Source organism: Vidua chalybeata, chromosome 15 (genome assembly GCF_026979565.1).
Source record: "Vidua chalybeata isolate OUT-0048 chromosome 15, bVidCha1 merged haplotype, whole genome shotgun sequence".
NCBI lineage: Eukaryota > Metazoa > Chordata > Aves > Passeriformes > Viduidae > Vidua > Vidua chalybeata.
This window is the reverse complement of record NC_071544.1, coordinates 7,687,560-7,713,447: the sequence shown is the minus strand read 5'-3', so window position 1 is coordinate 7,713,447 and position 25,888 is coordinate 7,687,560. Positions and strand designations below refer to the sequence as shown.

Genomic DNA, 25,888 nt, shown 5'->3' with positions numbered 1-25,888 from the left:
GCTCCGCGCTCGTCATGCGCGACTACGACGCGGCCACCGCCTTCCTGGGCGAGTGGGGCCGCTTCCAGCGCCTCGTCTTCTTTCTGCTCAGCGCCAGCATCATTCCCAATGGCTTCAACGGGATGTCGGTCGTGTTCCTGGCCGGCACGCCCGAGCACCGGTGCGTCGTGCCCCGCGGGGCCAACCTGAGCGGCGAGTGGCGCAACGCCAGCATCCCGCTGGAGCTGCGGGGCGGGCAGGAGGTGCCGAGCCGCTGCCGCCGCTACCGCCTGGCCGCGCTCGCCAACTTCTCGGCGCTGGGGCTGCGACCCGGCTCCGACGTGGAGCTGGAGGCGCTGGAGCAGGAGCCGTGCCTGGACGGCTGGGAGTACAGCCGCGATGTCTATCGCTCCACCATCGTCACCGAGGTGCGCGGCCGCGGTGACACCCCTGCCCCGGGCCGTGCTGGGGCCGAGGCCTGTCATTCTGCCTGGGGGAGGGCGAACACGGAGCAGGAACCATCGGGTGAAGTGCCTGCGGGAAGGGGTCCCGGTGGGCACGATGCTGCGAGGAGCGGGAGGGATGCGAGAGGTAAAGGTTGACGAAGGAGCTGCGCTACCTCGCCCTTCCAGCTGTGTTTGCCAGCTGGTTTTACTCTGAAACAGGTTTGTGTGGAGGGGGAGGCAGAGGCTGAAAATTGAAGCCCGGTAGTTTCCTCCTGCCGCACGCTGACCATTCCGGTAAATTTTCTGTGTGATGGAATTGCTCGTCCTCAGTGCAGCGTTGAATGAGGACATGGATACGTTCAGATAAGCACGCACCCAGCCTGCCGGGGCTAGAGCAGAGTGGGCTCCCGCTGGCCCCGCGCCCTGGAATGCCAGTGGCTTCCGTGGCCGCCAGCGCTGGGATTGGTGGGAGGCAGGTGCCGTGGTCACTCTGCGGGAGCCTGACCTGGCTGCAGCCCGGCTGTCCGCTCGGTGTGTAAGGCTCTGCAGTGGCATCACCGGTACAGAGTGTCATGGGGGAACATCAGCGGTGCCGGGCAATGTAAGCGCTTGTTTGGGTCTTCTGGCCGTGCCGTGGTGTGGTGGCAGAGCCGCGCTGTTCCGTAAGGCTGGCACGGAGTGTGGAGCTCCGTTAGAGAAGGAAAATGATTCCTCTGAAGCTGCAGGAGTGCTGTTGCTGATCTTTGTTGTGTAAGGGGTTTCAGGGAATAACAGGCTCACCCGCATGCCAGGCAGTGGCAGCTGGCAGGCTCCGCGGTCCTTCAGCCCAGAGTGCCCCAAGCAGCCCAGGGCCACCCTCCTCATGCACTGATGGCTCACCCTCGGGGAGTGTGAGAGAGAATGGGTGGGGAACCCTCCTCACGAGTCCTGTGACTCAGCAGCAACATCTGCCACCAAAAAAACATCGAAGGATGGCACAGCCACAAAGGTTCTGATGCTGAGGCAAGGAGTCTGTGCCCTGAGGACACAGCAGAAGGGTCTGTGCTAAAGGTGTGCAGACATAGGCTCAGCCACGTGCCAGGCAGGCAGGATGAGGGCAGGAGGTGTCAGCCTCCTGTCACCTGCTCAAAGGGAGCAGGCACATGTGACACTTGCCATTTGTGCTGGCAGTTGTACTCAGTCGTTGGACATCCCTCACAATATCAGGTCAAGGCAGGGGTCCATGGGAAGCTTGTCCTGCTCCTGGCCATGGGCGAAATGAGGCAGCAGCTGCCTGGCTGCTGCCCACATGCCCGGCTGGCACAGCTGCTGCCCACATAACCCACAGGCTGGCACGGCTGCATGGCAGGTGCCTGATGGCCACCACTGGCATAGACAATGCCACTCTCACTGCCAGAGGGAGGTCAGTTTATCCTGGTGTGTCTATGAACTTGTTATCTCTGTTTTAGAGTCAGTGCGTGCTCTGGGAGAAGCAGTAAATGAAGCAAAAAGAGGAGAAATGTGGTTCTTCTTAATGGACAGTAAATAATTTATGTTGGAAGATGCCAAACAAGAGCAATCTGTGCAGTATTTGGATGGAACATAGCTGTGGGGTTTGCCATGGGGCATGCCAGAGAGGCAATAGCACATTCAGAGATGGAAACCAAGTGCCAGGTTGCCATCTGTAAGCCAGATGGAAAAGAAAGACACTTGTTTTGTTTCAAAATTGTCATGGACATTTGGAAAAAATGGAATTTGGTTTCAAAACAAGGAAATCAGGCACTGATTAAATGCTGGAAAGAGGCAGTTTAGACAAATTTGAGATGCTTATTTTTGTACCCAACATTTTTCTCTGTATTAGGGAAGACAAGCCAGGACATGCCATCAGAAAACCTCAGTGAAGAAACAGCTTCAGAACTCAGTTGAAGAACAGAACTTGATGGTACAGGATTAAGTGCTGGAGACTTCGTTTGATTCGTTGAGTTGCATTTAATCCAGTTATTAGTGTTGCTTGAAGGGAAGTGGGAGATGCCAGCTCAGCACCTGTGTTACTTGGTCTGTGAGGACATGCTAAGTAAACCCTGGGAGCAGAGAATCCCAGACTGAGTCATTTTCGTGGTGTTAAAATGGAGATGATGGGGAAAGGTGAATATGTCCACAGGTGATCTTTGGGCCAGGATGATGTAAGAAAGGGGCTGTAAGAGTAATGGGGAGCAAGTGGAAATGTGAGTCATTGTGGGATCAAGAGTGATCCTTTTGCTGAGAGGAATGGGCTGCAGGGTTTCCTTTTCCTATTGGCAGGCTCCTGGGGTCTGTTACATTAGTATTCTTTTCTGGAATATAATCCACTTTTTTTTTACTTCCAGATAATGATGTTCAGATCAAACATTAATTAGAGTCTCAAGGACAAGCACCAATTTTGCCCTTCAGAGTGGGCATTAGGATCCAGTTAGTTCCCTTGAGCCAGGCTGTCACCCATCACTGCTCCCTGGGGACACACTGAGCTGCTCTCCACTGATGGGGCATGGCATGTACCCCAGACACCACTTTGAGGTTCCTGCAAAGGGCAGAGTGAATGCCAGAGGTTCTACTGGGGCTACTGGTCTGTCACCTGTGTCATCCTGCTCAGTTCCTGTCCCAGCCCTGGCCCTAATGTTAGTGAAGGCAAAAACTAGAAGCTTTTGGGACTGGCAGAGGCAAGAGACTGGATAGGAATTGCTGTGGTTTGAAGGCATCTGAAGGTCTTTTCTATTCTGTTACGGCTTTTTTTCCATCAGTGGAGAGCAGCGCTGCCCAGCCCTGGAAGCCCCCCCTGTGCTCGGGCATGGAGGTGCTTGTGCATTGTCACTTGTGCAGTGAGCAGAGCTGGTCTCATTGCTGGACCTGGTACCCAGGGAGCAGGATGGGGCCATCTGTGAATAATTAACACTTCTTGAGTTATTCATCGTCAGCTTTACTCTTGGAAGCAAGTTCAGATTTTCCCTGATTTGCAGCCCCACCCATTTACATAAGGTTCCACTAGTGTTTTCTCCTCTGATGTGAATGGGCTGTACTGGGGGGGGTAATTAGTGATTTCTGATTGGCAGGGGGGGCACTTTGGGCAGTCAAGGCACCTTCTCCAGCATTTTCAGTTTTTCAGAAAGCTCGTCCATCTGTAGTGTTCCTACCAGCAGCACCTCGCAGAATTGGCTCTTCCAGTAGCTGGGAGCTTGTGAGAAAGGGTTGTGGGGATTTGATGGGAATAAAGTGGTTTGATTACAGCATTCTTGAGCAGCTCCTATTCCTAGCATTCAGAGGCCTTGCCTGGAATCTTACATGAACTTTGCTCCCCAGTTTGCTTTGCTAGGGACGTTACAGAATTACTTATTTTCTGGTTAATGTATAATTAGCCCAGTAGAGACATTTTGGAAGTTCTAGCTGTAGGCAGTTTTGCTGTGGCTGGGCTGTAGCTCCTGTAGCCATGGTGTGCTTGGTGCTGTCTGTGATGGATGCAGCCTCTGAGGAAGGGGTCAAACAAGCTACATTTCACTTTTCCCTATACATTGAAGCACTGCTGAAACCTTACCGTGCTGATATGTGGCTGACCACTGTGCATGAGCCTCAGTCAGAGTGAGTGCCTGTGGGGATGGGAAGCTGGAATTTGGGAAATGAGGTGTAGCTGTAGGGTAGGGCTGTATTGCTCAGGGACCATGTGATATTAGAGCTAAAATAGGTGGATTGTTCACTCAGCAGCCACAGGTATACTTAAAATCAGATGGATTTCATGTGTTTGTGTGTTTTCTGGTCAAATGCAGTGAGTTCTGTAAACAGTAACCCCTCTTTGGACAGCCAGCTGCTGTGTGTTGTTTACACATCCCCCCAAATCTGAAAGACTTGACCCTGTACAGTGAATTTTTGCTGGGTATGCAGTATGTCATGGGAAGAAGTGGAGCAAACACCTGGATAGGAGGCATTTGGCACCAAAGAGGTAATGCAATTTCATGGGCAAGTTATTATTTAGCTGGGTTTATTTTACAGCCCAAGTGCCTTTGGCACCATTGAGACATTTTGAAAACACTGATCCTTAACCTCGAGCAACTCAAGTCTGAAGGTCCAGGTACTGTGCTGGTGGCCCCAGACCAAGGTGCTCAGTACCCAGATAATTAACAGTAGTTTGTATGAGCTGCAGATTCTGCCATGCTGTCAGTCAACAGCTTTCCCTGAGTGGGGCAAGGAAGCTGCAGCAGGATGTGGTGAAGGACCTCTACAGTGTACTTTGAATGCCATGTTTTATGTAGCTGAATTTTGCTTTGTTTTAAATGCTGGACTTGTTTTCTACTGACTTTCTTTACAGAAATCTGTTTTCTTTCACAGATGAAGCAGATCCCTGCATCTATTTATCACAGCTAGCATCCTTCAGTTCACCAGAGCCCCACTGACCCACATGCTAACCTCCACCTTCTCAAAACACTGTAGATAAGTGCAGGTGTGTGCCCAGACAGGCCCACACTTCACCACCTTTCCCTTCCCAGCAGGGACAAGAAAATACCTTACAGAAAATTCTGCCACAGGGTTCTTTTTGTTCTTAATCAGATTTAAGTCTTGGAGGTACATTTTAGTCTGCAAGTCTCTTTGTTCCTGCATTGAAGACATGTGTGTTCCTCAGGAAGAGGCATGGGCCGTGTATTTAACCTCAGCTTCTTTTTCTGTCATGTAGCTGGTGTTACTTTGCAGGCTGGGCAAAGGGCAGAGGTACTTGACTCCCCTCTGCTGGCAGTGTACTTCTGTCTGAAAATAGGCATTAATTGCATCTCTTTCCTAAATTATAGTCCAAAGCAAACTGCATCAAACCACACCACCTTCCCCCTTGTTTTGGGGTTTGCCTGCCTGTTCTGCAGCAGCTGTGAAGCTCATCCACCAATCCACCTGTGGTTTGTTTTTGGCAGGGCTTGTGGTGCCATCAGGCAGGGCCTGGGTGTCTCTGTAACACAAGAGTTGCTCCTGGTTGCCTGCAGCTGAGTGAGGAGCCTGAGCAGCTCTGGTGGCAGGTTTCTGCTCCATCACCAAGCCTTTGCCTGTGCTTGGCCCATCCATTCTCCGAGCAAAGGGTGCAGGTGATGGCCCCGCTCTCTGATAGCATGGCTAATTATTACAATTATGCCATACTTTAATCTGTGATCTAACTAGCTTACCATTGTGGTAGAATTATCTGATCTGAGAGTGACATGTTTGAAGCCTCTCCCTAAGTACTCTTGGCAGGCATGCCATAACCAGGAGATTAGTCACCAGGAAGGGAGCAAGCCTTGGCAGAGACATGCTTAGCTGTAACTTCGGTGGACAGAGGCTCATGATGCAGTTTTTATTTTTTTTAAACCTTGTCTGAGGTTATGAGTAGTTTTAGGTGGAAGTTTCCACACTGGCTCCTGTCCTAAGTCTGCAGCCACAGCCAGCTGCAGTCATGAGGCTGTGAGTGATGGGTGGCAAGTCAGTGGTGCAGGTTGTGGGGTGGAACAGAATTTGGTAACACATCAGTGAAAGAAAAGAGATTTCATTTCGTGCATCTTCTTACATATGTTTTGTCAGCCCCAGAAGTTACAGAGCTGCAGCAGGTTTTGTGCTGGCAGAGGTAAATTGGGAGCTATCCTTAGCTGGGATGGTTCTTTACCCTTCTCCATTGCTCTGTTTCACTGGTGGAAGCATCTTGGACCATGGGGAGCCAGGTCCAGGGGTCTGGTGGGTACATGATGGGAGGATTGTACTGGAAACAGGTCCAGGACAGCCCCTGAGCTGTGCACATGGGCTCCCATCAGATTTGGTGTTGCTGGCTGCTTATCCCCTTCAGAGGCAATGGGGCTGTGTCAGACAGCTGCTGGTGTTTTGGCCTCATGGAGTTGCCTGGGGAGGCAGTCACTTTCCCTTCTTTTTCTTGTGCTTTAAGCAGGGTGTTCCAACAGTGACCTTGACCAAGAAAACAGTGCCAGTGGCGGGTGGAAGTGTGGATATGGGGAAACAGAATTCCATTGCATGGAAATGTCTGTGTCTCCAACCAGCAGCCCCTGTGCTGGACGAGGCTCAGCACAGCATTGGGGCTGTGTCTGAGTACAGGACTTTCTCTTGCAGTGGAACCTGGTGTGTGAGGACGACTGGAAAACCCCACTGACCAGCTCCCTCTTCTTTGTGGGGGTCCTCATCGGCTCCTTCATCTCGGGGCAGCTCTCAGACAGGTAATGCCATGGGCAGAGCACAGCAGACCTGGGGCACTTGTTTTAAGAGATTGTAAGGCATTTGTTTCACATAAAAGGAGTGAAATGTCCAGTACTTTGAGTCCTGATCAAAATTAGGTAACTGGTCTGGCTTCTTCAAAAATCCCATCCTGGTCTACCCCAGGTGAAGGATTTCTCTCTCTTGTGCACTTCAGAGCCCAGGGACTGATCTCCACAAGGAGCCCATGTGGCTGCTCTGTAGATTGATGCAGTGGGTTTCCCTTCACAACCCACTTCCCATTTGTTTCTTTATCCAGACATTTTAGTAAGTTAAAAGACACTAGGTTTTGATGCACATTAACTGATAATCCCTTGTTAGAGCTGCAAGATAGAAACTTGCCCTTTGAATGGAATCTCTGCATAGGAGAGATGGTTTGGTGAAAACAGAGTAAGGACATATGAGAGGAAGGAAAAAAAGATAACCTGAAAATGATAGCAATTGTCATAGCATCTCACTAGATAAAAATGTAAACTAGTCATTACAGGCATTTGATAATTGTCTCAGCAGTGCTGAGGTTTTGGCCTTACAAGTTGAATGCAGAATATACATTCCCTGTGCATATCTCTGCTGCATACAGCCCTCAGCCCTGCATCCATATGGTGGGATCTCTGATCCTGCTCTGACTGCTGTCTGGGAATGAGGATGTCATAAGGTAGCAGTGTTCTCTGGGTGCTTAGTGGAGGGGTTTCAAAACTCATTGGGAGTCTTAATCCCAAAGCCTCCAGCATTAAATTCCATGTGATCTGAATTTAATCGCCTGACTCCTGCCCCAGTGCAGAAGTCAGTTGGTGTTACTGTTTGAAAGGGAGATGAGATAATCACTAAATCCCAGTGGTGCCATTTCCCAGTGGGAGCATTTGAGGAAGTGTGTGTGCCCTGGTGGCAGCACAGCCACTGAGAGCCTGGCTCATGCCTTCCCACATGAGCTTCCTTGGATTATTTGGGGGTTTTGTCAGTAAAGGGTTATGATCTGAGCCTGTCCCGAAGCAATTTCCCCATGCCTGCTACAGAAGCTTTCCAAGTGAAGGGTTGCTGCAGGCAGCAGGTGATGCAGCCCATGCAGCATCTGTGCCCACAGGTGTGAAAACCTGTACTGAGCTTGTCCTGCCTCTCCAGGACAATATGCCACAAAATCCTAATGCAGAGAAACAGGTGAGAGAAAGGGGGCAGGCAGTATGTCTGGCAACTCAGACCAAAACCAGTTGACAAAGCTATTTAGCACACTAAAAGCATAATGGTGTTGCAAAGTATAGATGCCAGTAGCCTGAAATCCATAATTTCCTCACTTACAGGTGTGTAGCTTGCAGTCTGCACGTGTCTCCCTATTGTACTGTTGCCTCGTCTTCTTAATCTCTGTCTAGTGGCTTTCTGAAGTTTCTGCTCATAGCTTTTCTTCTCTGTTTGTCTTATGGGCCTTGGAAATGTTAATATTTTTTAGTTCATATGAAAATAGTAAAATTCTTCAAGATGAACAGAATTTCAGGTTGTGCTAAGAAGCATAACTTGAGATTGGATATTTGTTCTCCCTTGTGCCCTCTTACATATCCCCCACTATAAATACATGCTGTTTCAGTAATAATCTTTTTCTTTACCAAAGGTTTGGCAGGAAGAATATCCTTTTTTTGACAATGGCTGTGCAGACTGGCTTCAGCTTCCTACAGATCTTTTCCACCAGCTGGGAGATGTTCACAGTGCTCTTTCTCATTGTGGGGATGGGACAGATATCTAACTACGTGGTGGCCTTCATTTTGGGTATGAATATATTTGCATTATATTAAATGTTTGCTTAATGTACTGTTACTTTTTTTTCCCCTCTGAACCTGAATAATTTAATTAGACAGTGGTAAATCTGCACTGGTAATTCCTACTTTAAGTCTGTATGATTTTTTTTTTTTTTTTTTTTTTTTTTTTGCTCTGTGATTCTTCAAGCCTATACTTTTTGTAGGTTTAGAGAAAAAGAAGAGAGCAGGAAGAGTCTAAATAAACATCCATTTCATTCCTCTTTGGAGAAGACATTCAAGGCAGCATTCAGGGTTTAGCAGCAGATCTGAGATACAGAAGGCATTTGGGTTCATCCCTGCCTCCCTCTGCACCCTTTGCAGAGAGGTCAGTGCATACCTGAGTGCAGAGTGGAGCAAACCAGCAATTTCCAGGCACAATGAGTGTCAGGGGGACCAGAGCAGAGGAGCTGGCTGGGTGCCAAAGCCCCATTAGCCATAAAGACATTGCTCTCAGTGTTGAGATCAGTGATAATGTCCTAAGTTTTGGAAGATAAGGTTTGCTTTCTTTTCTATGGGGAGTGTAGGAAGAATGACCCAGCAGCTGCATGGCTGCAGTTGCTGCCTGGGGACCCTGCAGGGAACAAGGGACCCCATGGGGAAAGGAGACCCCACAGAGGCTCCCACTGGACACGGGGGTTTCAGGAAAGGCAACTGCATGGGCAAATTATGGGGATGAGTGATGCAGGTCTCAGGGGGGAAGCTGGGATTTCTGTCTTTAACATCTGTACAAATACATATTTATGGCCATCTATAAACCCCTGGTGTCAACATTAGAATTTGTAGATCGTAATGGGAGCTAGATTAAAATTGTACATTACTAGTTAATGCTGGTCTTTCCTACCCCATGAGGTTTAAAATGAGGGGATAAAATAGTTCAGAAGAGCATCATATGAAGTCAGTGCTATGAAGAGGATGCAGCATTGTGTCCCCAAGCAGCCACGAGTCACTGCTGCCTGTGGCACAGGGAGGATTAAGGGCAGGCTGTCAGCAGGCAGATCCCTTGTTGCCATCACCACTGTAACTGTTCCTGCCATTGCTGTCACAATTGCCACTGCTCCCACTGTCCTGGTAGTTTAATTCTTCTGTGGAGCTGATGGAGCAGGAGCAAATGCCTGCCATGGGAAGGCTGGGGGGTACAGCACTGGGTAAAGCTGAAAATCCGTGTGGAAACACATGGGTGCTGTGTAGCACAAAGGTGCAGGTTCTGATCAGGCAGGAATTTAGCTGCCAGCTCCCCTGGGAATGTGGGGCACAGCTGGATGTGGATTGGGATGCTGTCTCAGTGCTCAGCAGAAGCAAAGCTGGAAGGGAGGGCCAGGAACACCCCACTGGGCAAATGGTCCTTCTGTTGAGAGAGGAGATTGGGTTTCCCCCGGTTTCACTAGCCTTGTTTAATGGGTTAGCTGTTGTTTGCTGGCCCCATTGTGCTGTCTTTTCTGCCATCCTCTCCTCTGTAAAGTTGCCACAGCAGCGATGGCTCCCAGGGAGCAGAGAGGCAGATTCCTGGGGCACTTGTCAGCAGTGCTGGCCGTTCCCCAGCAGCCTTGAGGCTGGTTCTGAGGGCAGGGTTAAGCTGAACTAACTTAGACCTTAGCTTCCCCATTTAAGTGAGCCATCAGCTGACTGTCATGGGCAAGGAGGGAGGTACTTACAGAGGGTGGTCCTTCCCACCCTACACTCCACAGCATTTCCCCATAGGCACTGTGACTTCTGCCTGTGGCAAGGCAAACCCAGGAGCTTCCAGGAAGCTGCACATGATAGAGGTACTCAATAGGAGAAGATACTTATAAAAAGAAAAGTAACTCCTTAAGAAAACCCATCCTGATTACAGGATGTGCTGGAGATGCTCCCCTTGTTTCATCCAAGAGCAGGCAGGGCTGACCTGTGCTTGGGAGGGGAGCAGTGACACCAGCACCTCTAAAGGCCCTGTTGACCCTGGCTGTGCTGCAGCCCTGGCACCCTCCATCCCCAAGTACAGTGAGTTTTTTTCCAAGTTCAGCACAGATTTCTCTTGTCACTCAAACTCTCAACATCCAAACCTCTGTTGCCTCCCCATGTGTAGCTCAGACCCTGTTTCAATATCCTTAGCCACCCAGGCTCATGCTGCCCTTTGCACTATTGCCCACCTTCATGGAAATAGTTGCCCCTGAGCTGTTGGTGAACTTCTGTAGTCAATGTTAGAGTTTTTTCAGCCACATGCTGTGAAATTTCTCTCTTAGCTTTAGGTTTCAGTTGTTCTCTGTGCTCAAAACTGTTGTGTTCAGGTTCTGGGACTGTAAAATACTACAGAGGTTTGTGAAGGCATGTTGATATTGCCCAAGAACTGTTACTCCATGGCTACGAGAATGAGGGAAGAGGAAAGGCAGGAGAGACATCATCTCATACTGTCTTTGAATTGACACAAATTATAATGTAACATTTAACAGGCTTAAACCAGTGTTTCAAGTATCAGACCTCTCTCAAGAAAGCCCCTCTAAACAAGAGCAAGTCAAGAGGAAGATGGTAACATGTATCTCCACACACTCATTTTAGCCCAGCAAATTCTTATTTTCACGTTTTTTTACTGTGACTTTATTAAGTTACTCCAGGTTTCTGAAATGAGAATTCATGTAACTATCAAAGAGGAGGGTTTTCCAGTCTTGGGTATTTTTTTCCATCTTCTCTGCAATAATAAATGTTGGAGTTCTTGCCATGATACACAACCCAAGTACACTCTCCACACTTTGTGGCCCTCAGTTCGCTCAGTGTCGTTTGTGTTTTAATTGAGCCCAGATCAAACTGTGGCACTTATGGCCCTTGCAGTGCTGCTAACGTGAAGGAGAGCTCTGCAGACCAGGGGCTGAGAGATCAGGGAAAAGTGAGGTGGACCTTAGGGCTTCACTGGATTCTATTAAGCAGTGTCTGGGTGTTTTATTGTGAAAGAATTTAGGTGCTGTGGAAGGCTTAGAACTGTCTCAGTTTTCATTACTCAGTATTAGGTTGCTGCATGGTGCAATGGCTGTAGGGTGCTTTCCCTGACTGCTGCCTGGCTACTGGAACAATAACATTACTAGAGGATGGCATCTTCCCTGGTTCTGTCCTTCAGCCCCTAATGTGCTGATCCAACATTCCAACCTTTCTTCTGTTCCCAAAAATAGGTGGGAAATTTGTTTCCACCTCACCTTACTGTAAATTCACATCCTTCCATCCCATGCCAGTCTGCTGTGCTCAGACCTTTGCTCTTTCAGAAGTGCCCAGCAGTGAATTGCATCTTAAATCCGGATGGGTTAAGTGGGGGAGCAGGATGTGTCCAAGGGGAGCATGTGAGGAAGGCTCCTGGAAGTCTGCCAGCCATCCCCCATGCCTGTCCTTATCTGTGTCTGCCAATGCATTAATCAAAGCAAACAGAAGTAGCTTCTTTATCTGAAGGTTCCCAATACTCCCAGCAGCTTTTCTGTACAGGCCTGTCTGTACTGTGCTGCTCTTTTCTAAGATTGTTTAGCTTTTTTTTTTTTTTTTTTTGTTTGTAAATGCAATAAAGTATTTATCATGCTTGAAAACAAAGAGTTAAAATGCTAATCCAACCTCCCTTGTTTTAAACAGGCACAGAAATTCTTGGCAAATCAGTTCGTATTCTATTCTCTACATTAGGAGTTTGCATATTTTTTGCAATTGGCTACATGTTGCTGCCACTGTTTGCTTACTTCATCAGAGACTGGCGGATGCTGCTGCTGGCGCTCACTGTCCCGGGGCTGTTCTGCATCCCGCTCTGGTGGTGAGTCCATGCCGAGGCCACGCTTCCCACCTCTCCTCCCGCCTGATGCTCTTGGTGCTGGGTAATGGCAGAGGGTCAGGGAGGAGGGGCTCTCTTCTATTCACCACGTGAGAAGGCTTTGCCTTGAGGGGGCACTTTTTGTTTGGGTTTTTTCTTGCCAATTTTAAGTCGAGTAACTACCTAGAGAGCCTCGTTGGTGCTGTGTACTTGAAGCCCTGCTCTTTTTAGCTGGACAGAAGCACTGAAGAAGGGCAGATAGCCCTATCTGGTTGCTGCCTTGGGCATCTGCTGTTTTCTGAAGGGACAGGTGTTTGAAAATAGGAAAGGAAAAGCAAGGTATCACTCACACTCTTAAATTAAGAATAATTCACAAGAGGAAGAGTTCTTTCATATTATTCAGGGAACTCCTTTTTGCTACCTTGAAAAAGTTATATCTCTAAGTGAGCAATTAGCATCTTTATAACAGTTGAGTGATTTAGACACACTCTTCTATAGCCTAAAACACCTCCTGCATGTCCCAGTCTTGTTAGAAGTATCTGCTGATGGTTTGTTGGTTAGTTGGGGGTTTTTTTAGCCTGTCTTCATACCAAACCTTTAAAATGGTTTTCAGCTCCACCTCTGCTGTCACTGGATTTTAAAGACAGTCTGAATCTGTTTAAGGGTCAGTTTGCTTATTCCACTTGAAGTGTTTCAAATTCCTTCATCACAGCAGCATTTCCCTCTGCACCAAGCAGCTGTTCTCTGGGGAGGATGGTTCTGGGTGGGAGCCTCTCAGAACGGCACTGTGAGGCACAGGAAATTTGTCCCCAGTGCATGGCTTCAGAGTTCAGCTTTGAAATCTATGGGCTGGGAATTGCCAGGCCTTTTAAAAGCTTACATTTAAAAATGCCAGAAACTTCCTCTGAGACACTTTGTCTGGGGCCTGTATGGGGGTAGGTGGGGGTCAAGGTGCCCTGGCAAAGCTCTGCCAAGGCAGGTTGGTGTTAGCTGGCATTTTGGCATGTGGACCCACTGCTTCCACGGGCCATGTGACTTGCACAACCCTCTGCTCTGTACAGTTCTTGCTCTTCATCATTTCCCTTCCAAATTCTCCAGAAGGTTCCCTGCATTATTTCTACAGCCTCAAGATCCTCAGCTTTCCCAGTAAGAAGAGCAGTGGAGGCAGCTCATCTTACAGAAAGTCCCATTAGTGATTAATGATCAGATATAAATCATCTGATGTTTGTAATTATTGACCTGGCTTTGAGTCAGTCTTTAGGGCTCATCAGAAAAGGAGTGCTGACCTGCTTTTTTCCAAAGAGAGGAAGAAGTGCTGCTGGCTAAAGGAGCAAGATAGCATCTGTTAAGACCAAACGATTTAGTTAAGGAAAGTTGAAGTTTTCTGTGCTGTGTTTGGTGTTAATTCATTCAACATGTGCCTGTAATTGATTAGAAAATGTCATCAACTCTGCATGGGGACACTGCCCCTGCCCTCTGCCTGGGAGAATCTGCCTCAGAGCTGTGGTGACATGGTGAGGTTTGTATATAAGATTCCTATGACACAGAACCTGTAAATACATGCTGTGCATATTTAAAGCATTTCCACATTGAGTGCAGCTTCCTAAGAATATTTTTGATTCACACTGGCTAAGCCACCCCCATACTTTCTGTCTATCTGGTGACATCTGGTGGACATTAATTATTCCTTAAAAAACAACCACTAAGGACAAAGCATCTACTTTAGCGTGACAATAGGTCCCATGTATTTGAATTGCATTGCCCACATGCTTCTGTGCTGGGCTGTCTCCTGCTGCAAACAATCTGTGAGATCTGAGTGTAACTCCTAGGCACAATAAATATGTTATTTATAACTTGTTACTTTTGGGAAAACATTGAATCATTTATTCTGAAACTTATTATAGGATCATTCCTGAGTCTCCTCGGTGGCTGATCTCCCAGGGAAGATATAAGGAGGCAGAAGTTATTATCCAAAAGGCTGCAAAAATGAATGGCATTCCAGCCCCAGCTGTGCTTTTCGATACTGCAGAGGTATGTTCCATACATCCTGGTACTTTACCTCGCTGGCACTTCCCCGTTTGGCCGCTTGACTTGTTGGGAAATGCCAGCAAAGAGCTGGTTTGCACCAGCAGCTCTTGGGCTGGCAGTGACTGTTGGCCTGCGGTAAGTGCTGGGTTAGCGAGATCAAAGTGAGAACCCAGAGGGAGGTTTTATTTGTTTGCTTTTCACAGTGTAATTCTCTTCCTCAGCAATGTTTATTGTGATTTTCAAAGCAAGGGTGACCCAGATTGCTTCATCCTTTGGGTGCTGCAAAGACCCAAGGAGAATGTGTTTGTGCCCATTTCAGTTTGGTGCATTTTTAGCAGTTTGCAGTTTAGCAAGAGCCCTTTGCAGGGGGGCTGTGTGGGGGCCCTGAATCAGCACCCACATGAGCTGGGTCTGCGTGGAGCCTGAGGGACTCCTCAGGTTGCCCAAACCAGCCAAAGCACCTGAGTGCTACAAGGGGACTTGAAAACCATGATGTGAATGAAGACAGTGAAGAACATCAAGCTCTTCTTCAAAATTGTGGTTTTTCTGTATTTCATATCTACTGGTTAAAAGAAGAAAGTCTAGTGCAAACTTGGCAGCCCAGCAAGGCAGGGAGCAGCACAGCCACTGTGGGACGGCTGGTTCCTGTGCTCATCTCCCCCTCTACTGGCTCTGCCCTCACTGGAGCTCCTCACAGAGGCACGTTTTTGTTGTGCAAAGACTCCTCCAGCCCTGTGTCAGCAAAGACTGCCTGTCTGTCGGCTGGATCTTCCTCTACTGCCTTATACTGCCACCTGCTTTTTGTGTCTCCTGAGAGAGCAGAAAGCAAAGCACCACGTCCTCCTCTGCAGTGTCTGCAGGACAAGGATGCTGCGAGTGACCCCTCCCCCGGGCAGGATCTGTCACTTGACTGTCACACTTATATTTTGGCTGAAGATCTCTTTCCCAAGTGGAAGTTTTAGTGTGAATTGAAGTGTGTGTTCCAATTATGGGAAGCTCATTCTACACCAGCCATGGAAAACCACTTCCCTTACTTCACGGCCAGGCCTCAGATGTCTTTCAAACAGGGGATGACTTTTTTGGATTGAAGCATTTTATCATTCCTGCATATTTTCTTAAACCAAGGAGGCACTCGCCTGCTTCGTGGAAATTTTGTGTGCCAAAGTGTCTGTACAAAAAAACCTGAGAAAGATGTCTGCAAGCTAAGTCTATGTTGAAAATATTTTTCAAACATTAATAGAAAACCATCATCCTTGAAAACCATCATCTATTCCTAGGAAAGGGCATCTCCTGGGTAGTCCTGTAGGGAGAGGCAGGGTGACTTGTTCTTTGGGCCTGGGGGAAGCCTGGCCACGAGTTCTGGCTTTGCCCTAGCAAGGGCAAAGTGTGCAGGCAGAAAGGCACTCTAATGCCACTCAGAAGATTCCTGCTTCAAGCCTCAAACTAGACCCTCCATCTCCAATCTGAGGTGATGGATGCTCCTAAGATGTGCCCTGGCCTCACCAACCTTTCTCATCTGTTCCTCTCCCTGTCAGGGTTCTGGCAGGCACCAAAACTGGCTGATTTCCTATATTCACTTCACAAACCTTATGAAGGTTTAAGAGAGTTGAATGGACAGAAAAATGCCTCTGGAACTGAGGTTACTTCTGGAAGTACTGTGTGAGATCCTCAAGGAAACCTTAACTCGTCTGTCTGGTCAGCTGACACTCCTTTCTAATTAGTCTTCGTGGTGCAGTGGAAGCTCCCATGAGTACAGCTGGGTGCAAAGACAAGCTCTTCCTAAGGACTGTGCTCCCTGGTGCAGAAGTGGCCCTTGGGCTGACCACTTTTCCCCTGATAGTCATAACTTCGTAACTGCCTGCACTCTGGGTAGCAGAGGTTGTTATGCTCTTAGGTGTGTGGGAATTTTTTTGGTTTTGTTTTCCTTTTTCCTTCAGATGCAGGATTCGAAGCCTCAGCAGCAGCAGAAGGCTATCCTTCTGGACCTATTTCGAACCCGAAACATTGCAACTATTACTATTATGTCATTACTTTTGTGGTAAGGAAATGTGTATTCCTAAAGTACCCAGGCAATAGAACAGTTTCTGATTTGAGGGCACATGCCACAGGTTTAGATAATAAGTCTGAGCCTCGGAGCCCAGCTCCAGTGGTCCTTGGCTGGTACATGGCCCTCAGTGTCCTCACACCCACACTGCATTAATACACAAGAATATGGAGACAGTAGCCTTGACTCAGATGTAAAACAGTTAGAAAACTATATGTAACAACTTCTGTATTTTTAAGTATGTTTAAGTAAATTGCTTTTTTTTTTTTTTTTTTTTTTTTAATGCTCCCCATCTTTGTAATCTCTATTTGAAGAGAAATGTTCTTCTTGAAGCAAAGGCAGCAACTCAGTAACATAACAAGAGCCAGACTCATGGCCAGCATTTTTGTTCTGTTCTGTACTGTGCCCATCTCAGTGAGATCCTGGTCCCTGCCTGGGCAGCCACGAGAAATGAGGACCCAATAATGCCCTATAGAAAAACCAGAACTCTTTTCTGTCCATATTCACTCCAGCAGAAAGGAATTGGGTAGTACATTTGGTAAGGCACTCCTGAGATCTGAAACCTGAACATCCAGCTCTCTGTGAAGATTAAATAAGATATAACGCAACTGCTGAGGGTGGGAGATCTTGACACTAGCTACAAGTAGGAATGTACTTGGCTTGGGAAGCTTGCAAGAGTTTCATTGTGTTGTTGAGTCCATTGCAGTGATAAGACTTTGTGAACAACTTCCACAAAGCTTTTTACTTGGTGTAGTGTATGCAGGAAGGACAGAGAAATCTGAGGTGTCTTCAAGCTGCTGTGGATATGATCACTGAATGGGATGACAGAATTAGAAAGAGGGGGTTGCCAGTGAGACTTTTTAAGCCACAGTGCCTGTGGCAGTGCTTTGCGATATCCTATTTTTGTAACGACATCTGAGGCAACACTGGAGGCGTTCAGAGACTGCTGTTTCGGAAATAATTTGTTTTTATTGCTTTTCTCAGGTTTTTCACATCAGTTGGTTACTTTGGCCTGTCCCTCAGCACTCCAGACTGGCATGGAAATGCCTATGTCAACTGTTTCCTCTCAGCTGTTATTGAAGTTCCAGCGTATGTGATCGCCTGGCTTCTCCTCCGCTCCCTCCCACGGCGCTACTCCATATCTGGCACCTTGTTTTTAGGGGGAAGTGTTGTCCTCTTCATTCAGCTGGTTCCTGCAGGTACAAAATTAAATATGTGACTTAAGTATATGAAACATTCAAAATACGTTACGGTACTGTATAACAGTTCTGCAAAATTACTGGAAACCAGGATCAAATTTAGAATTTGAGGTCGAGTTTATGCTGATCCCTTGCAGCCTTAGGTTGGTTTTTTTTTGCATTTGTACATGCTGAGTCACACTCGACTCTCATTTATTGTATCAAATTGCTGAGCTTTATATAGTTCAGGGGGAACCAACTTCTAAAATGAAAGCCAAAAGTGTACTGTGATTTATCTGGTTGTGCTTCCAGGCTACAAAAACCTGCATCCGGATTTCACTGTGTGTATATCTCCACAGGATTTTGTGAAAAAGGGGTGGGTTCAAGCTTGTAGTTTATTGCTGTGTAATTCAGAGTTTTGTTAAATTTCAGTAATGCTGTTTTACTTGAAGACAACCAAAATCTGAAAAATACAAAATAACCTGAGCGTCTACATTATGCTTAGTGGAGAGTTTGGAGTCATCTAGGGATGGGATTAATACTTTGTATAATTAAAAAATCCCAAAGTGCCAAACTTATGACCTTTTGGAAAAACACAGCAATACAGTTTTTTGGATGTAGAAGTAATACAGGTAATAAGCACAAGGTGTTGTTTATTCACCTTGATTTTATTTTTTCTCCTCCAGAACTCAATGTCCTCTCTGTTGGACTGGTGATGCTTGGGAAGTTTGGCATCACAGCTGCGTTTTCAATGCTTTATGTCTACAACGTGGAGCTGTACCCAACGCTAGTGCGGAACATGGCAGTGGGAGCGACTTCCACAGCCTCCAGGCTGGGCAGCATCATTGCTCCTTACTTTGTTTACCTGGGTGAGATCTCGTTCTTCGTGCCTTGCACCACACACCTGCCCAGAGAAGTTGTCTGAGCTTCTGCAGTGCAGGCTCGCCTTTAAGCCCCTTCACTTGTTGTCTTTTCAGTTCCTTCTCTCAGCTTGGGTGTGAGTTCACTGTCACATGTGGTAGAAATTAAGTGGAGCTCCCTGGGCTTCACAGAAGGATCAGGCACTTCATTCCTTTAGGGACCATTCAGATATCCCTGAAGTGGGTTAGAGCTGGCCCAATACAATGATGATGTTTATAAACTGTGCAAGCAGAGTGGCTGAAATAATAATCAGATCTCAGGATGCCAGTTAGTTTCCCAGGACAGTGTGACAAGAAGTGGTCTTGCAAGTAAGGAAATGTAGCAGTAGGAAATTCATTGCATGGTACTGTCCCTGGGCATCCTGAGATGGATATGTTGCAGGTGGGATTCCAAACATTCCCAGGATTTGTGGTCTCTAAAGTAATAAATGGAAAACATACAGGTTAAGTGGCACGAAAGTGTGTTTACTTGAAGTGTTTGTTTTTTTTTTTAATTTTTTCTTGTTTTAGTTTCTAAGCCAGTCATCTCAGCATTCATTCATTTGCTTTTTCTTATTGCTTCTTATTGCTCAATACTTCTGTAAGCAGTATTATTAATTTCCTCATAGGCTTTTCTTGACACTCAATGCCATCACATTCTGAGTGCTGTGCATATATTAACTGACAAATATTTTTTGGTTTGATTTGGTTTTTTGTTTAATACGTAAAATACATGTTCCTCATGTTGCAGACAGGAAAGAGTGATAGAGGTTAGGGGACTAAGGGTGAAAGTATCTGTGAATACCTACTGTTCAGTCTGGGGTGCTCAATCTCCTCTTTCCTTCATTCACACATTATTTATTTCCTTCTGCCATCACTGGACCTATGTCAACTCTCTCTGCCCCTAATGAGTGTTGTTTCCTGCTGAGATCTTTCATACAACATGAGCTCGACTTTGCTGGCTTTGACAAAACATTGCTGGTGTACTGCTGAGGGGTTAGTGCTGATTCTCCATGCTAGGAAAGTGGAGAAGAGCTGACTATCTGTAACTAATCAGTGTTGACTCACCTCTGCATTCTAGTATAACTAGAACACATTGTACCAAAAACTATGAAAATACCTTGTCTGAGGTATTTGCAAATGTGAAGTAAAAGGGTAAGCAGGACTGTGACTCTCCTTAAGGTCTTCAGTCTCCATTGCAGCACTAAGAGAGAAATGTAGACAAAATAACATTTTTACTGATTGTTTTTTGTGGGTTTGTGGGGTTTTTTTCTCCCAGGTATCCACGGGCTCAGTCTTTAAAAAATCTTGTTCCAGACATCAAAATAGTTTCTAAAACTTTAAGAGGTTTGACGAGAAACTTGTCAGCTGCTGCTATTTGCTACAGCTAAATTAGGACCTTGCAGTTCATCCAGCTCAAAAACACAGAGGAGATCAGATCACAAACTTCGGCTCTGTGAGACATACCCAGAGGTCCTCTCTTTAATCTGAGTTTGTTCCATATGCTATAAAGCATATTGCTCTATCCCAGCTATAAAATAAAACTGTCAAGTCCAATTTGGTACTTTCTCTATCTTCAATACTTTCACTCCTAGCTAATCCCTTTTCTGAAAGACCTTTTCATTGCTGTGCTGTTGTGACTTGAGGATCTTGCATCCTGCCTAAAGAGTTGTGTGCCAGCTTGAGGCTGCTGGCAGAGGCTGCTGCCTTCAAGTCCAAAATAATTTTCTGAGTAGACTAAGGCCAGAGCCTCATGTGTGTCTCGGGAAGCCTGATGCTCTCTCCCTTTGCAGTAAGGAAGGCTTTAAAGCATTTCCCTACCAATGAGCTGTTAGTCTGTAACTAACCTGTTCAGCTGACTTAGTCTCTTCCCATTTGCATCAGCCCAGTAGGATCCATGATCTCAGGCAGTGATTAGTGCTTCACTGCTTACAAGCAATTTTATTCCCTCATATTATATTATTTAACAGAGGATTTGGTTCTTGATGACAGTGTAGTAGTAAAGGCTACAGCAGAGATACTGCCTTGCAAAGATGATGATTATCCCAGCTGAAAATATAAAAAAAACCACAAACAAACAAAAAACCCCAAACAAACAAACAAAAAAAATTACCCAAACTTTTAGCTGCTACACAAATGTGGGGGTTGGCATGAAATTATGGTAGGTTGTGGCCATCCAAGAGCACATGTTGAAGCTTTAAAAATTGAAAAGTCCCTTTGCTGGCAGGTAATTGATGTAATTCAGCTTTGGATTCACCTTTGATATTGATGAATCTGTCAGCTAATTATTCCAATTACTTCTGCATTACAGCAATGTCTGGAATATAAACTTTACAAGTGAGTTTGATAATTGTGGACATTAAGTACTGTTGGAATGTTCTGTGTTCTGCCAGGTGCCTATGACAGATTCCTACCATATATCCTGATGGGAAGCCTGACTGTGCTGATTGGGATCCTGACCCTGTTTCTCCCAGAGAGCTACGGCAATCCACTGCCCGAGAGCTTTGAGCAGATGCTGAAGGTGAAATGGTAAGGCAGCTTTCATTCATCCCACTGAGTTTAGAACACAGTTCCTTTTCACAATCAGGAAACGTGTTTCTTCAGGTCCACTGCAAAACTTCAAAGCTCTCAAAGTGAGTGCCCTTCAGATTGTTTTCTTTCAGGTTGTTAATTTGACAGACAATACAATTTCTCCAGAATGTCTAAACCTGAGAGTTGATGTGTGCTGGCAAAGCAAAGCTGACTTTCACAGCACCTCGAGGCTGTTGCTTCAGATGTCCAGACATTTTCCATCCTATTATATCATTTACTCTTCTAAACTCTTTATTTAAATTATTCCTTTAAATTATTTATTTAGTAGGATTATATTATTATTTATTATATTATTTATTTAGTAGGATTATATTACTATTTATTATATTATTTATTTAGTAGGATTATATTATATTATGAGACCCTGCATTCTTCCACTGTAAGTTCTTCAGGTACTATTCTAAATTAAATGTAGGATTTCAACATTCTAGCCTCTTCTTGGGCAGCCAGCGACAGGCCAGGACAGCTTTTGCTCTGGTTTATGTGATTTACCTGTAAGCAATGACAGTTCTCTTGTCCCAACAACATTGCTATTTAGGGTACCCCGAGCAAACATTTCTGTTCAAATCTATGCACATCCACTACAGTATGAGAAAAATTCTTAGAGCAGCAGAGGGAAACTGAATTAACCAAAGAGCAGCTGCATAGCCACCATTCAGCTCAGTGAGAACTGGTATTGGAACAGAATTTGCCCCTGTAAGCAATAATAGCTTGAAAAAGCTAGAATTCCCTGCATCTAATTCCTGGTCAGTATAAGGAGCTGTCATTATGCTTTCAGAATAAGAAAAATTCCTAGGCCAGGTTCCTGGAGAAAGTACATGTTGCTCTTTATCACAATTAGGGACTTCTTACACGTCTCACACGTGGCTTTTCTGCTTTGCAGTTGACAAACTATAGCTAGAAATCTTAGACTCAAACCAGATTCCCCTCGGAGGTTTCTTGGATCAACAGCCTGAAGTAACTGAATTATAGTTGCTGAATGATGTTCAATTTCCAAGCTGTTTGCTGCACTGCTGCTGCCATCCAGCAAGGCACACTGTAGAGAATGTTATATTTCATCTCATGTTTTTTTTAGCAGTGTAACATGGCTATTGTAGTGGTGCTTGTAGGAGAGGGAAGTGTCTGATGACACCTTGGAAAATGTTCTTTCTTTTACTTGCTTTCAGTTTCAGAAATGAGCAACAAACCACTGGCATTAGGAGTTCCAAGGAGAGTCCTAAAAGTCTGATAACACCTTTGTGAAGAAAGACACACCTCTCAGAGGGGCTGAAAGAAGAACAAAATCATCTCAAAATGCATTTGCTGCCAGAGGAAAATGAACAAAAGCCAACAGCTACTGCACCATAGTTGTTACCCCTGTGCTGCTGTCCCCAAATTATGCAGTATAGTGACCAGAAGCTGTCTGCTCCTGTAGGACTGTTAGTCTGTCATTGTGTCCTGTTCCCTGGCCTTTGTCAGCAGACACAGTCCCTGTTGAGAAACGGGGGCCTGTCTGTGCTGAGCACAAGTCAAGGAGTAAGCTGGAAGTGAGCCTTAGAAATAATACAGCAGTGACTCCAGGCAGTCAGGTACTCGATAAAAGCTGTTGGAAGGGAAAAAAAAAATAGCAAAGCTAATGCTGGTGTTTTTTCTCACTTTGTGTGTTGACTGGAGGAAGGGGAGCTGTGTGTCTGCCTTTCAAAACCTGAAAGAAAGATCCTGGCCTCCTTTGAAATCTGTGACCAAAGCCCATAGACTAAGTGGAGTCAAAATTCATTTGTAGCAGAGCAGACACAGACTTCCTTGTAAGGACATGGGTTTTAAACATACCATCAGAGTGGCTTTAGATGTCACTTGCTTTTCCCAGGACCTGGGATCCCCCTGTTCCTGTAAAAGCTGCTGTTCTTTCATAAAGCCTGAGCCCACCCAAAACCCTCAGCTTTGTGAATCTTCAGTGTCTTTGGGGAAAATCTTGAGCACTGAGTAAGGACTAGAATTTGCTGACTTTCTGGTGGGTCACACCCACTTTTAACAGAAAAGTCAGCTGTAGCAAGTCCGTGATCCTGTCCCAACGTGCCATGCTTTATAGCTTTCAGTTTTTCATGGTATATGGGCATAAGCAGTTTTTTAGCTCTCTTGGGGTGTTGTTTTTTCTTTTTCCCAAAGTATTTAATTTCTCCTTTGAATATATACCACTTTGTTCTACACCTTCAGAGAACCCTCACTGCAGTTTCAAAAGCTTTCACAAAACCTTTGTAGAATTTACAAACTTAAAGGCAATTTGATGCTCACAAAAATCTGATTTTCTGTACTGGAGATGTTAACCTGCAGCTATAAAAAATTCAAAATTACTAATTTGGGACCACAGGGATTTTTATTAAAAAAAAAACCCAAACACCAACAAAACCAGTGTTTTGTTTTTCAAATCCTACAGATTATGTATGGGTTTTTTTTTTGTTTGGTTTTTGTTTGGTTTTTTTTTTTTTTTTTTTGAGTTCAGCAAAACTAGATTGGATGAAGATAAATGTAGAACTCGGAGTTGTGCTACTACTGTTTTATGAACACTACATTGTCTGAAGAGTGTAATTCCTCTTATTTTTGTATTTATTGGCTGTATGTGCACTTCTTGGTCACTTAAAGTCTATCAGACCTGGTAGACCTGATTTTTATCCTCTATAAATAACAATTAGCCCTGATTCACCTTCTGTAAGGGCTAACAAAAGCACAGTGTCTCATCTCTAATGCCTGAGTTCAGGGCGGATTGTCTTGTGCTGGCTCTTGGCACAAGAATGAACTCCCTGAAGTTCAAGCACAAATATTAAGCTTTATAACAAATGCAAGGAACTTGTGCAATTAACTCAAGCTGCTTTTGGGAGTTGAAATACTATTTTTAATTTCCTGCAGTTATGCTTTTGCCATAAATGTAACATGGCATAAGGGAACCTGTGACTCCTGATCTTCTCATCCCTTCTCAGTCAATTTCTCTAATAACAGCAGTATTTAATCTTGCTTTTACATTTACAGACTTAATCTAAAGAAGTACTGTTTAGATGTAAGTAAATTTCTCAAGAAAGCCTTTTTATCAGCATAGGACAGGTTTGAGGACTTGAGTTAAATATAGGTGGCCATATTTTTATGAAGATTGTTGTTTTGAGACTTATTTTATGTGATTGTAGGCTTGGGTGTTTCTAAAAGGTAAATATTTTTGTACTCTTGAACCTTTCAGTATCTTAAAACCTGTTTTTCCTTTTTTAAATAAGAAAAAGTACAGTGTTTTTTAAAATACCATGTTTTAACCAGTCTCATTTTTCTTACTTAAACCATTTATCTCAAGCTAGCATCACATTTTAGTATTTTTTGCAGCAGATTTAATAATCTTTCAGGGGAGTGGAATGTCCTTATTAAAATTATGTGATGTTGTTATAAGGCCTTATGGAGTCTGAGCATAGTGGAAATGAGAGAAGCCCCAGCTGGATTGTTCTCACTGACCCTGTGCCTCATCTGTAACCTCTGTCACCTTTACTGGGGTCTCTCTGTGCAACCTTGGATCCTCAGCTGACTTGCTGGATCTGCTCATAATTTCTGTTTTCATTGCAATAAAAATGTGCACTGACATTGTTTCAAACTGTTTCCTGTGTGGATTCTATTTGAAGAGCAGGTCTCCGAACATAAACACTCAGTGCCAAGAATTTTAAATAAATAAATAATAAAATGTATTTAGTGTGGATCGGGCATGAAAAAAAAAAATCCTGAAATAAGCTCTTTCACCAATTAAGTTCTTCCACACATGAAGATTATGATGGTGTGGTACAGTTTTTCTGCCTTTCAGGTGCAAATCCCTGGAAGCTGACCCTGGCCAGGCTCAAGGATTATTTTGTGATTTAACTCCTATTATGTCATTCATTTTTCACCTTTGAGATTTTTCACAGCTATGTGATTCCAACCTGGGATAAAAGATAATTTTAAATGCAAGTGTTCAAAAAATGCTGTAAAAGGTACACTATTTTTTTTGTCAGTTAGAGGTTGGAAAAAAATAGCCATAAAAAGCCACTTGGAAGTGTGAATTAGCCTTATGAAGAGCAGGACCAAATTTCTGCAGTGATACAATTCAGCTTTTGAACTGACTTCTGTGGGACTCTGTGAACTTCCTGCCAGTACCACTAGGTACTGAGCTGGGATTTTGGGCCTAGGATTATAATATTATTTATTAAATTTATTATTTGTCAAGCATGTAGTATGCATTGCCTGAGAAAATAGTACCAGGGTCAGGAAAGGCTTTTTACAGCTTTAGCTGAGCCTGCTGAAGGGACAACGGCAGCTGTGGGAAGGTGCTACAGAGTGCCATGAGGAACCCTTTAACTCCTGAACTTGCAGCAACTGCCCTGCTTTGATGAGCAGAACGATCCATGAGGACTCCTGGCTCACACATGGTACTGACCCCAGAGAAGGTGTTACCGAAGAAGCCCCCGCAGGTTCACACGTGTGCCTTGGGGGCTGCGGGCAGCCCAGTCACCACTGGGGGAACGGGCTGCCCGGGGAGCTGGTGCAGTCCCGGTCCCTGCAGGTGTTTAAGGGAAGGCTGGACGTGGCACACGATGCAAGTTACAAGATGCTGTTCGGTCATAGGTTGGACGCGATGATCTGCGGGGTCCTTTCCAACCTCCCTGACTGTAATTCATCTGCACTTTGGTTTTTGAATGCTTTGGGCAGTAAATACGAGATCCGACGCCTGTATTAATGGCCGTTCCTGACCACAAGGCACGAAGGGCAGGGGACTTGTCCCGCAGCCCTGGGCCGGGCGGGAGCTGGAAAGCGGCCCGGAGCGGAGCCCCGCGTGGAGGGCCGGGAGCAGCGGCCGGAGCGGGCAGGCCCCGGCGCCGCCGACCGCAGCCCGCGTGCGGCACAGCCGCCGCGGAGCAGGGCCCGGCCCGCCCGAGGCGGCTCCGCCTGCCCCGGCCCGGCCCGGCCCGGCCCGGCCCGGCCGAGCCC

The 25,888-nt window shown here is 45.7% G+C and overlaps 1 protein-coding gene and 1 long non-coding RNA gene across 2 annotated transcripts; one reads left to right on the top strand and one right to left on the bottom strand.

The window, feature by feature from the left end:
- SLC22A4 (solute carrier family 22 member 4) lies at positions 1 to 24,524 on the top strand. Its single transcript, XM_053956417.1, has 10 exons — positions 1 to 407; positions 6,504 to 6,607; positions 8,245 to 8,399; positions 12,011 to 12,182; positions 14,084 to 14,210; positions 16,145 to 16,245; positions 17,236 to 17,450; positions 18,116 to 18,298; positions 20,722 to 20,857; positions 22,087 to 24,524. The coding sequence occupies exons 1-10, from the start codon at positions 15 to 17 to the stop codon at positions 22,160 to 22,162; spliced, it is 1,662 nt and encodes a 553-aa protein (XP_053812392.1). The 5' UTR covers positions 1 to 14; the 3' UTR covers positions 22,163 to 24,524.
- On the bottom strand, positions 17,369 to 20,702 carry LOC128795558 (uncharacterized). The gene is made up of 3 exons (XR_008433585.1): positions 19,449 to 20,702; positions 18,295 to 19,344; positions 17,369 to 17,444 (listed from the first exon to the last, which is right to left on the bottom strand). It is a non-coding gene; the product is annotated as an uncharacterized LOC128795558 (long non-coding RNA).
- Positions 24,525 to 25,888: the final 1,364 nt, after the last annotated feature.

Excerpts from the sequence above, each read along its gene's own strand:
- SLC22A4 (XM_053956417.1), top strand. The coding sequence starts at position 15 with ATGCGCGACTACGACGCGGCCACCGCCTTCCTGGGCGAGTGGGGCCGC. Across the intron at positions 408-6,503 it reads GCTCCACCATCGTCACCGAG|TGGAACCTGGTGTGTGAGGA; the intron begins GTGCGCGGCCGC and ends TTTCTCTTGCAG. Across the intron at positions 20,858-22,086 it reads CAGATGCTGAAGGTGAAATG|TTTCAGAAATGAGCAACAAA; the intron begins GTAAGGCAGCTT and ends ACTTGCTTTCAG.